At 36.7% G+C, this 13,576-nt stretch overlaps 1 protein-coding gene across 2 annotated transcripts; it reads left to right on the forward strand.

The window, feature by feature from the left end:
* Positions 1-272: 272 nt before the first annotated feature.
* On the forward strand, positions 273-13,493 carry LOC119597736 (RNA-binding protein PNO1-like). Of its 2 annotated transcripts, none has more exons than XM_037947342.1 (7): positions 273-409; positions 6,936-7,061; positions 8,996-9,087; positions 10,376-10,481; positions 12,118-12,262; positions 12,552-12,743; positions 13,208-13,493. In XM_037947342.1, exons 2-7 carry the CDS (start codon positions 6,936-6,938, stop codon positions 13,273-13,275), a joined length of 729 nt encoding a protein of 242 aa, XP_037803270.1. In that variant the 5' UTR covers positions 273-409; the 3' UTR covers positions 13,276-13,493. The 2 variants fall into 2 exon arrangements, with proteins under 2 accessions (XP_037803270.1, XP_037803271.1); XM_037947343.1 differs by having other exon boundaries at positions 285-365.
* The last annotated feature ends 83 nt before the right edge of the window (positions 13,494-13,576 follow it).

The raw sequence follows: 13,576 nt of genomic DNA on the forward strand, positions 1-13,576 counted from the left end.
GAATTGTCTGAAATTCTGAGTAATATTTTATGTTTTTGGCTTTATTGAATTGCTTTATTCCTGGTGTTAATTTGTTAGAGTTGTTATAAGTATTTCTTTTTTTTATTATTCTGTACTTCTGATGAAGAGATATGTTTTATTCTTGTTTCCAACAAAACCTCAAAACCTCATTAATCACAATTTAGAAATTACATTTTTTCTTAAATAATTCAGAAAATTAAATATGAATTTAGAAGTAATAGATAATCCTTTTGATGGTATTTGTAGTCATGACTTATTTTCCAAAGTCAAGCACGTGTGGAAGGTAAACAAACGTGAAGGAGAAGGAGGTCCTCGCCAACTTTCATTTTTCTTCGGGATTTAAGGTTTTAGTCTTATTTCTCGCTTGTCTGAGGCGCTGAAACATTGTGTAAGTCATTTCTGAATATTGGAGAAAGAGTTATATATATTTTTTGTGCTATTTTAAAGGTCGGTGGTTGTGAAAAGTTGGATACCTGTTCGGGACAAGATTTTACTATAATTTTTGCTTTATCTTCTCCACGAGAGTGTGACCTGCGTTATCAACGCTCTATATGTCATCAGATATCCTTGACAAATGTTGGAAGATACTTATCCCATTTGTCTGCAAAATAGAGACCGCCTATTGTTTTCCCTTTCGATAAATATCAGTGGGTGTTCCCTTGAAAGTGATGGGTATCTACGTTTTATGTATCTGTGCACTATTTATTTATTTATGTATGTCTTTGTGTACTATGGTGTAGAGTGGCAACAAGCAGGATTGTCTTTTTTTCTGACATTTCAGAGGCATGATAATATGGCCCTCTCTGCAGAGGTCGAAAATGAGTTATAACCATTTTCGAATACGTATACGAATGGAGAGTTACCCATCCGATTATTAGGTCCGGCATTGAAAAATTAGGCAGTCAAACAAGGGCGTAACCCCACACCTCCCAATCGCCGATCGGCTACTTTCACCCTTATGCACATATGCCATAAGGGCGCAAGAATGAGACATTGTATATTGACACTACCTACTGAAACTGAATGGAGGAGGCTAAGAGTGTCGTATTATAATGGATTACTCCCAATGTTGTTGGTTTATGATAAAATAAATGAAGGAAAATGAAAATAAATGAAGAAAAAAGAAAACCAATCTGATTTTTTTTTTTTCACATAAAATGCGGTGAATATATTGCGATCTTGACGTGTACATCAGATATGCAAGTTCAGACTTCGGTTATAATGTGTAAACAATGGCGTATCTATATCCCATAAAATAAATGAGAATGGTCCGATCTTTGTCAACGGGTGATAACGGCTGCTTCTGTGGAAACTCGAGGATTGTAGGCCTATTTCACATGTAGTCGCTGATCGGATAAACTGTTCTTACATCATATATTTCATGTGCATGTGTTCATTGGAGACCGAATAAGTAAGAAAACACAAAAAAAATAACAATAACACGATTATTACTATATACATACAAAACAAACGTAAACAGTACATGAAATATATATATAGGCCTATATATATATATATATATATATATATATATATATATATATATATATATATATATATATATATATATATATATATATATATATATATATATGTAGGCCTACTAAAACATACGCGAATGCAAACGGACATGCATACATGTATGCATACACATGTATATACATGTACACATACAATACATACCTGTTCACAAATATGTACACACGTGTAGACATTCAAACACACACACACACACCATATGAACTTCTGTGTTACACGTGGCCAACTTCTTAGAAGAATGTGCACTTAAATGTACATATGTACACATGTATATATAGAAATACACATTTAGAGACACATATACACATGTCTGCATACACATACAATCATATTTACACACACCAGTACACATGTGTACATGTATTTACACACATGTGTACACATGGGTACATGTACATCCAACAAGCATGTTTTCATATGTAAACACAAGTACATGTATGAAAATACTAATACAAGTGTTGTGAGACCACCAGTAGCAACGTCTATGGCCAGGTAAGGTAACCAACCTTACGATTTTCCTAAATTTTTTAGGGGGTACTCATGTCATTTTCGCCATAACTCGAGACCCAATTAACATATTTTCATTCTTTTTACATTATTTAAGAGGAAAATTAATGTACTTTCTTTAGTAATCAGTTCATATAATTCTATTAAAGGATACCGACAGAAAATTAACATAAATATTCACAATTTTCAACTGGATTTTTCTCAAAAATAAAAAAATAAAGCTCCCGTACCGCCCTCGTCTGACAGTTTTTATCCGATTCAAATTTTGTTGGTATCAATTTAAAGCTTATCAAAATGCGCAGCGATTATCGCGGGCTTTTTTTGAATTTCGGTCCTGTTCTTTTGCAAATTTGAATGGGGATCATGAAAGTCTTGTTTCACACTCCTTCCTGGCAGAAAATGCTGAGAGTAGAGATACTGGAATTACTGACCCAGTTGAAGAAAACATAATCAAAAGCAGTTGGATGCATCATTGTGAAATTTTTAATTGTGGTTTAAATGTAATAGACATGATCCAGTGTACTCCTACCTTATTTATGTTTTTGAAGTGTAACATTGTCATGCTTTCTTTATTCTTTATTCTCTTATTGATTAAAAAGTGATTCGAAATGTGTGAGGCTGCTGCTAATTGAAGAGATTAATACACTGTTACAGGCAAAAAGAAACTATTAGGTGTGATCATCATCCTGTGTTATCTATTTTGATACAGAGTAGGAGTGATGACATGGAAACACTGTTATACACAGTAGTTATAAGATACACAGATATGTAACAATTGGACATCCATCTTAACCCTTTTCCGACGGGTAGTATTCATAGTGGCCCGGGCCCCGCTGCCAGGGGCTTATATCGTCGCTTAAGGATGCGCGACCACTCATGCCAAATACCAGCATCCCATGCCATTTCTTCGTAATACTACGAAGATATGTTTTATTTTCAGTTTTCATTATTTTCAAAAGTCTCTACTTGCCAAACTTCCTGATAAATCGAGACTGAAGGCTATTTTTGTTGTTATATAGACTTCATTTTTTTTTTTTTTTTTTTTACGGTAGGTTCATGTTTGAGCCGCCGTGGTCACAGCATGATAATTAATTGTAGTTTTCATGTTGTGATGATGTTGGAGTGAGTACGTGGTAGGGTCCCCAGTTCCTTTCCACGGAGAGTGCCGGTGTTACCTTTTTAGGTAATCATTCTCTCTATTTTATCCAGGCTTGGGACCAGCACTGACTTGGGCTGGCTCGGTCACGTTGGGCGCCTCCTCACAGTCTCTTCTTTCTTCTTTTAACTGTAGGTTCATGTCTGAGCTGCCGCGATCACAGCATGATACTCAATTGCAGTTTTCATGCTGTGAATAGACTCCATAGTTGATCATTATTCAGTACATAGTCTGAATAAAATAAGCAGTGTGCGGCATCATGGAGTTGAAATCATCGTGTTTTTTTTTTTTTTTTTTTTTTTCCCCTATAGTAAAAATGAGAAAGTGTTAAAAACGACTTAATCACACTTTCAGTGGCAGAAAAATAATATTTTGCCATGATTGCAACAAAAAATAACTCATGGCATCTCCATACATCCACCATGGCATGTACATACATGCCCCCGGCAGATAGTCCCGCCATACCATGGCATGTGCGTACATGCCACCCGTCAGGAATGAGTTAACATTCTAGGGATAGTAGCTGTTGCATCAGATTTTGTTGGGGGGGGAGGGGGAATTGTTATAATAGACAAAATGACCAAAAATATGACCATTTTCATCTATGGTACTGCCTCTGCAATTTGGTAATAAGATAAGTTGGTAATAACTTAGTACTTTGGTATACATTTACAGAAAAATGCAGTGGCACTATAATAAAGAGAAAAAGCACACTCACTAAGACATGAAATAATCTGCAATAGGGAAATACACCTATTGAGTGCAAATTTCCCTGGTTAGGAAGGTTTTGGTTCATATAACAATGTTTGTGGATTTCTCAGGAGGGGCTTGAGTAATAGGGACATAGAGAGATGCAGGCACTTGGTAAACATTACCAATACTTTAATTTTCAGTCCATCCAGTCCAGTCTCATTTGTTTTTATTTTGCAACATAATTGTTACACTTTTTGTTGGATGCCTGAAAGGTTTAGAAAAAAAATAAAAAGAATAGGTTGTAGTTATTACCTCTGATATGAAGAATATGTCTTTTGCAGCTAAACTGTTGCATTTTACCAAGCATTCTTGAGAAACATATGTGGTTAAATGAGTACAGATTTTTTTTATTACCGTAGAGTATCTGAGACAAAGTTTTTTCTTGTTACAGCAGTTCTTACAGTGATGTTAGAAATCTCTTGTTATGACAGAACTTTCATTTTGGTCATAATGCTGTAGCTAGTGTGTTGAAGTTTCAAAAGAGTTTTGAACATAAAATAAGAATTTCAGAAAATTTGTTAAGATGGTATATATATATTGATGTAATACATATAATTTATTTGCAGTATAAAAAAAAATAAGAATTCATATCCCCTTAAGATGATGGAGTTAAAACCAAAAAGCAGCTGATGAACGCAAAGAAGTCGAGGTACAGTAAGAATGTCCCATCCATTTCCCTAACGAGCCATAATATTTTCATTCTTTTACTATTTAAGAGGAAATATGTACTTCTTTAGTAATCAGTTCATATAATTCTATTAAAGGATACCGACAGAAAATTAACATAAATATTCACAATTTTCAACTGGATTTTTCTCAAAAATAAAAAAATAAAGCTCCCGTACCGCCCTCGTCTGACAGTTTTTATCCGATTCAAATTTTGTTGGTATCAATTTAAAGCTTATCAAAATGCGCAGCGATTATCGCGGGCTTTTTTTGAATTTCGGTCCTGTTCTTATTTGGCAAATTTTTGAAGAAAAAAAAAAAAGATTTTTTTTTTTTTTCTTTCTTTTTCTTTTTCTTTTTCTTTTTTTTTTTTTTTTTTTTTTTTTTGAGAAAACTAAACCAAATTTCGGAAAAATCCCGCGATAATCGCTTTGGATCTTATCGATGTTTAAACAGGTTTTTTTTTTTTATTGCAAAACTTACAAAACTGTGGGACAAGGGCGGTACGCAAGAAGCGTATGTGGTATGAAAAGCTTTTTGAGGGGGGGCGTCGCCCCCCTTGGGTCAATTTTCACAAAATTTACAGCAAAGGTGTGGAATGTTACAATAAACAATATATCCAAATTTGAAGGAAATCGATAAGATGGTTTTGATTTTATAAGCTTCACCCCCCCATTTTTACCCTCCCCCCCTTTTTCGGGACGGTCCCCTTAATACACTGTTACAGGCAAAAAAAAACTATTAGGTGTGATCATCATCCTGTGTTATCTATTTTGATACAGAGTAGGAGTGATGACATGGAAACACTGTTATACACAGTAGTTATAAGATACACAGATATGTAACAATTGGACACCCATCTTAACCCTTTTCCGACGGGTAGTATTCATAGTGGCCCGGGCCCCGCTGCCAGGGGCTTATATCGTCGCTCTAGGATGCGCGACCACTCATGCCAAATACCAGCATCCCATGCCGTTTCTTCGTAATACTACGAAGATATGTTTTATTTTCAGTTTTCAATATTTTCTAAAGTCTCTACTTGCCAAACTTCCTGATAAATCGAGACTGAAGGGTATTTTTGTTGTTATATAGACTCCATAGTTGATCATTATTCAGTACATAGTCTGAATAAAATAAGCAGTGTGCGGCATCATGGAGTTGAAATCATCGGTTTGTTGCTTTTTTTTTTTTTTTCATAGTAAAAATGAGAAAGTGTTAAAAACGACTTGATCACACTTTCAGTGGCAGAAAAATAACATTTTGCCGTGATTGCAACAAAAAATAACTCATGGTATCTCCATACATCCACCATGGCATGTACATACATGTCCCCGGCAGATGGTCCCGCCATACCATGGCATGCACATACATGTCCCCGGCAGATGGTCCCGCCATACCATGGCATGTGCGTACATGCCACCCGTCAGGAATGGGTTAACATTCTAGGGATACTAGCTGTTGCATCAGATTTTGTTGGGGGGGAGGGGGAATTGTTATAATAGACAAAATGACCAAAAATATGACCATTTTCATCTATGGTACTGCCTCTGCAATTTGGTAATAAGATAAGTTGGTAATAACTTAGTACTTTGGTATACATTTACAGAAAAATGCAGTGGCACTATAATAAAGAGAAAAAGCACACTCACTAACACATGAAATAATCTGCAATAGGGAAATACACCTATTGAGTGCAAATATCCCTGGTTAGGAAGGTTTTGGTTCATATGACAATGTTTGTGGATTTCTCAGGAGGGGCTTGTGTAATAGGGACATAGAGAGATGCAGGCACTTGGTAAACATTACCAATACTTTAATTTTCAGTCCATCCAGTCCAGTCTCATTTGTTTTTATTTTGCAAAATAATCGTTACACTTTTTGTTGGATGCTTGAAAGGTTTAGAAAAAAAATAAAAAGAATGGGTTGTAGTTATTACCTCTGATATGATGAATATGTCTTTTGCAGCTAAACTGTTGCATTTTACCAAGCATCCTTGAAAAACATACGAGGTTAAATGAGTACAGATTTTTTTTTATTACCATAGAGTATCTGAGACCAATTTTTTCTTGTTACAGCAGTTCTTACAGTGATGTTAGAAATCTCTTGTTATGACAGAACTTTCATTTTGGTCATAATGCTGTAGCTAGTGTGTTGAAGTTTCAAAAGAGTTTTGAACATAAAATAAGAATTTCAGAAAATTTGTTAAAGATGGTAATATATATATTGATGTAATACATATAATTTATTTGGCAGTATAACAAATACAGAATAAGAATTCATATCCTCCTTACAGATGATGGAGGTTAAAACCAAAAATGCAGCTGATGAAACAGCAGAAGAGAAGGCTTCCGAAGGAGTGAAAAAGTCCAGTCCCCTGAAGAGAAAGGCAGATGATGCAACCACAATGGAAGTCGAGGAGGTAACTAAATGAGTTTGTGTGGAGGATCTCTCTCTCTCTCTCTCTCTCTCTCTCCCCTCTCTCTCCTCTCTCTCTCTCTCTCTCTTCTCTCTCTCTCTCCTCTTCCTATCTCCTTCTCTCTCCTCTTCTCTCCTCTCTCTCTCTCTTCTCTTCCTCTCTCTTCTCCTCTCTCCTCTCTTCTCTCTTTCTCCCTCTCTCTTTCTCTCTCTCTCTCTCTCTCTCTCTCTCTCTTCTCTCTTCTCTCTCTCTTCTCTCCTTCTCTTCTCTCTCTCTTCTCTCTCCTTTTTCTCTCTCTCTCTCTCTCTCTCTCTTCTCTTATCTCTCCTCTCTCTCTCTTCTCCCTTTTCTCTAACTCTCCTCTCCCTCTCTCTTAACCCCCTCTCTCTCTAACCTCCTTCTCTCCCAACCTCTCTCTCCTCTACCCCTCTCTCTCTTAACCTCTCTCCTCTCTAATCTCTCTCACCCCTCTCTCTCTCTCCTCCTCTCTCTTCCCCTCTCTCTCTCTCCCCTCTCCCTTCTAAATCTGGCTGGGCACCACGGCGGGCAAGGACTCGGTTCAGCCGAGTCAGCAGCAGCTGACACGTGAGAATAATCAAGCAGACAGTATGTCACACCAAGAATATCCATTGTATCAAATGGAATCCAAACCAAACTCTCTCTCTCTCTCTCTCTCTCTCTCTCTCTCTCTCTCTCTCTCTCTCTCTCCCTCCCTCTCTCTCTCTCTCTCTCTCTCTCTCTCTCTCTCTCTCTCTCTCCTCTCTCTCTCTCTCTCTCTCTCTCTCTCTCTCTCTCTCTCTCTCTCTCTCTCTCTCCCTCCCCCCCCATATTTTTTCTTTCTTTTCTTTTTCTTTTCATTTCTTCTCCTTTCCATTCCATTCCTTTTTCCTTTCCTTTCCTTTCCTTTCCTTTCCTTTCCCTTCCCTTTCCCTTTCCCTTCCCTTTCCCTTTCCTTCCCTTTCCTTTCCCTTTCCCTTCCCTTCCCTTCCCTTCCCTTCCCTTCCCTTCCCTTCCCTTCCCTTCCTTTCCCTTCCTTTCCCTTTTCCTTCTTCTCCTTCTTTTTCTCCTTCTTCTACTTCTTCTTCTTCTTCTTCTTCTTTTCAATACTGATTTTGATTCACTACTTTGATTTAATAATCATGGCTGTGTTCAATTCATTGTTTTTAAGGAAAGCTCCTTCTGGGGTCTTCTTTATAGTCCAGCTTCTTCCAGCTATTGCCATCACCCTCTCGAATGGTGGTCCAGCATCCATGTCGCAGGACAGTCTTATGCTGGGAATGGATGAATCCATTTGTGAGGCATTTTGAGGATACTTTGGTTCAGTGGTGTAATGAGCATGGTGCCAAAGATGGTGCCAATTTTTATGTGCTGGAGGTTAGCTTGGACCATGCACAACCTAGGACTTACAGAAGCACCTGGTTGCATTATGACAGAATCGGGGAAATGAATAATAGAGCGATTATATTTGGGAATAATAAGCCATGAAGCATAGGATCCCTGAAAAGCTACCTCTACTGAAGAGACAGCTAAGAAGGTCAGGCTGGAAAAGTCACTGGAGTGGCATTTTAGTTTTGACCATCGGATGCATTTCCATTGATTACTATAAATTAGCCTCAACATCAGTTTTTTTCATAACAAAAAGAACAAAATATAGTAATTCAGCTTTTCAGGGGTCCAGATAGAAAGGGTTTAAGACTCATTAATTTTATGAATAGGGTTATTAGTGTTTTGATTAGTATTTATTAATGATGCATATTACCTTCTTATGATTGTTTTTATAACTATGTTTATATAATTACCATTATATACATATATTCTTTCTTTCCTTCTTTCTTTCTTTCTTTCTTTCTTTCTTTCTTCTTTCTTCCTTCCTTCTTCTGTTTTGTATTGTGACCCCATGTATTTAAGAAATATCTCAGATGATATTTTGCCAACAGGAAGGCAATACAAAGAAGCCCCATTTCCCCCCAGCCAAGAAGGAGAGGCTCGTCAGCGCAGAAATGAGAAGAGTCTTCATCCCTCCAAACAGGCAAGTTTTAGTTTTTGTATTGTAGTAAGGATATAAACAAGCTTAAATAACTTCATGGAATGGCAATTGATGTATTTCACTTTTATATCTGTATTAGGGTTATGATACAGATAATGCTAAATATAAGTGCAGTATTGAAATATATCTATTGCTTCCTTTGCTCTTTGCAGCTATTTATTTTTATTCATATACTGTAGTTTTTGTTTGTCACAATGAACTTGACTTACCTTGTGTATATTTGTTATGGATTTCTTCTTAATCTCCAACTTCACCTTCTGCTCCTCTTTCTCCTTCTTTTCCTTCTCCTTTTTCTCCTCCTCCTCCTCCTTTATCTCCTGCTCCTTCTCCTCCAACCTCTATTCTTTCTTATTTTCCTTCCCCTTTCCATAGTCCTCCTCATCCTCTCCATTTTCCCTTTGCTCTTCAATTATTTTTCTATTTCTGTGTAATTTAGTTCTCATTTCTGTTATTTTTGCTGTCATTGTCATTACTCATCCCCCTTATCCTGCTTCTACTTTTCCTTCCTTATTACTTTTCTTTTTCCTACATAATAAGCATATATTCCCTGGAAATTAATATATGTCTATAAACTCAATGCCTCTAGGCAGGCAAAAACACTGAGTGGCCTAAACTCTGGTGCTGTGCATAAACTCTCCAGCACACACAATGTACAGGCAATTGTTTTTATGCTGTATTTCCACAGAGTCATTGTTTGTGGCTTTGTTACAGATGTGAAATAATAAGACTTAAGTGGTATTTTCAATCTAATTCTTATGAAAATGTCCAGCTACCATAAATGTGAGTGATAGAAGGACTCTAAACTCTGAGTAGTTTGAGGTGATAGGGGAATGACATACAAGTTCCTGGTGATATGTGCTATTCAGAGGGAAAGGGTTAATAAAGTAATTTCACTATATATATATGTGTGTGTGTGTGTGTGTGTGTGTGTGTGTGTGTGTGTGTGTGTGTGTGTGTGTGTGTGTGTGTGTGTGTGTGTGTGTGTGTGTGTGTTGTGTGTTGTGTGTAATTACTTTTATGATTGTTCATATGCCTATTATAGTTGTATTGTCCAGAATCAGAAACAAGGGAGAAGAAATACTGTACATTTCTAATTTTTGACTTGTGCATTTGACCTTGAAGTTACCCCCAGAATGGCACACGCTCTATTTATTTCCAAGGTATCATTGGTTTAAGAAAAGTAAATGGTTGAAAAAACATAATGGAACAAAAAAAATTTTTTTTTTTTTTTTTACATATACTAAGAAACCTATACCTTTTTCTATTACAGATATACTCCCCTGAAGGACAATTGGACAAAAATATATTCACCTCTCGTAGAGCACTTGAAACTTCAAGTTCGATTCAACTTAAAGAATAGAAATGTTGAACTTCGTGTAAGTATGAAGGAGAGATCCTAGTTTGTGTGTGTTTGTAAAAGTGTCTGTAAGTATGAAAGAAATGTACATGGAAATTATTTAACTGACAGATATATGTATACACACATTTTAATTCTAGAACTGTACACCTCCTTTCAATAAACATTGCTACATCTAGGTCTCACAAATCATAACAAGAAAAAAAAATAATGAAACTTACTGTTATTACACTATAACAACCAGATCTGCAGAGGAGGATATGAAAAATAAGTAACAATAGGGATGTTGAATTCAGGGTAAACAGACCCACTAATTCAAGTTTCAGTGATCCAACTACAATTTTATGGCATAATACTTGAAAGCAAAGAGAAACTTGAAAACCAGCATGCCCATACTTAGCATTGTTATCTAAACCTAGAAAGCTGTTAAGAAAGTCCCCTAAAGGTTACTACAACAAAGAAATGCCACTCTCAAACCCAGGTATACTAGCCAAGGGAGAAAAGTGTAGTCCTACTTACCCATATGGAGAGGTTGTGTGAACCAGTGAGTTAACCAAAATATGGGCTTGCTATCTTTAACCCACTGGATCCGGTTGACGTGACCACGTCATAAAAAAATCTAGGCCGAGGGGCGGGTGATACGAACATGCCATTTCTGGAAAATCTGGCTGTAGGCTGGGTGATGCAAACCTGCCATTGTGAGCAATGCAAAGGAAGGTCAGGGTGAAGGAAAAGACTTACCACAAGTGCAGAAATCTATTGGGAGGTTTATTTTACTCATTTGGTGATTTTGAATTATTCCCATCAATGTAAGAATGTGGTATGATATGTCCATGAGCTGTGAATGGGGAAAAGCACTGGCTCCATGTAAAACAACATTTCCATGCTCAACATCTTATTCCTGGCACCATGAGCAGTGATGCAGGTTGTTTTACAGAAAATTGAATAATACTTAAAAATTTTAAAAATGAGAAATGTAACACAGGTTTACATAACATAGGTTCTTGCACTGAGTTGTAGACTACCTACAGAGATAATTGGAGTCTGTACAAAGAAAAAAAAACTATTACCATCTGGATAATGCAAATCAAATGGCAAATATAGACATTAGAAAATGGCCCAAAAGCTAAAAATGCTTATGTGTAAAAAGAGTAAATTACTTGCCATTTGCCATCGCGCACACGTTTTCATTTGCGCCCAGCCTACAAGCAGCCATCCAGCAGAGCGGCTGCTCATGTAAGCCTAATGCCTGGGTTTTTTGTGATTTAATTGCTTTGATGCAACCAGATCCAATGGGTTAAGTGGCTATTTGTAAGGTCATGCAGTGCTAGATCCATGATTTCAGTCTTTGTTTGCCATGCAATCCTACTCCCAGTGGCTTTATCTTAAAAAGTCACCTATCAGGGTTGGTATCTTTGCATGAGGATGCATAGCACAGAGCCTTTCATGTCATGAAGAAAGTAGTTGAAACCACATAGTGCATTGATAATATTGTAAGGCTTAGGCTGAAAAGTTGAATGTCAACTACAAGTTGACACCCATCTACAACAGGTTAATATGTTGCAGCTGTAATCCTAACATAACTTTGCATGTTACAGCAACAATCCCAACATTTCATATTCAGCCTTTATAATACAAGTACCCTTCAATTTCAGACGGGCCCAGAAACAGATGATCCAAACAGCATTCAGAAGGCAGCTGACTTTATACAGGCCTTTGTTTATGGTTTTGATGTCAATGACTGCTTGGCACTAGTGCGTTTAGATGACCTTTACCTCGAGACTTTTGATATTAAAGATGGTAAGTGTGGAGATGTTGAGAGTGCATTTTCATATTTAGATTTGTGGATTAATGGAATGATAAGGAGTTTTGAATACTTAGAATTATATGACTATAAGAAGATCAATAGATAAATAGGCTAAGTTTTAAAATTTAGTTAAATTGGGCCACAAAGTTCTAGGCCATGAATTATGAATAAATATCACAGAAAGCAAATTAATGCAGTTACCTCCCTGTCTTTATTATAATCAATTGTCATTGAATATAGTTTAATGCATTCTTTTTTTCCTCTCCCTCTCTTACCATATAGTAAAACTGAGTCTCCAAGGTGACCATCTCTCTAGAGCAATTGGCAGAGTAGCAGGCAAAGGGGGAAAAACACGTTTCACAATTGAAAACGCAACACGCACTCGTATTATTCTGGCTGACTCAAGGGTGCACATCTTGGGATCTTATCAGAATATTCAGATTGCTAGGAGAGCTATCTGTAACCTGATTCTTGGTAAGTCTTTTCCTACTGCTACTTCTTTTTAACTTTTTAACCCGTTACTGCCATGCCACGCGTATAGCAGTCATAACTAACTGCTTGATCTGCCGAGTACAGCTATACGTGTGCCGACATGCCAGAGTTTCACTACAAATAGTGAATTCCGTCGCCAAATAGCAGGACAGTTGCCAGAAATCACCAGAGTCTGTGATGCTGAGAAATTTCTAAGGGTTAAAAATCTTTATTTCTCATTTTCCTTTATGTATTCTTCTTTCTCCTCCTTCGCCTCTTTATCTTTTTCTAATCAGTGTGTATTTTCATTTTGTGAACATGATTGGCTTCAGTGCTGTAAGAACAACTCTGAAATTATGCTGACAATATTTCATTTAGGTATGACTGTAGTGATTTAACAATGACAGTTCTTGAGATCATGTATAATATTCTACTTTAAACTAATTTGGTTTGCCTTTTTCTTCCAGGGAGTCCTCCTTCCAAAGTTTATGGCAACCTGAAAGCATTTGCGGAAAAAGCACGAGATCGGTTTTGAGTGTGTTCATATATCTAATATAAGTGGATGTGTGTGTGCGTGAAGATCATTATATTGAGTATGATATTTCATGAATATTTTGTTCATGTTTGCATCTGTCCTTTTCACAGAGGAAAGCTTACACATATTCCCACGTGGTTGTTATTGTTAAGCATCCCAATGTGATATTTTGTAAGAGATACTTTATATATACTCGAAATATTAAATGTAGAATGTTCCTATGTGTTTTTTTTCCCCCTTTGTCGTCAAATAGTGACGTAATCTTTGAAAGCAAAATGAAAGAAATTGATTAATAAATAGA

This window comes from Penaeus monodon, chromosome 40, assembly GCF_015228065.2.
Source record: "Penaeus monodon isolate SGIC_2016 chromosome 40, NSTDA_Pmon_1, whole genome shotgun sequence".
Classification (NCBI taxonomy): domain Eukaryota; kingdom Metazoa; phylum Arthropoda; class Malacostraca; order Decapoda; family Penaeidae; genus Penaeus; species Penaeus monodon.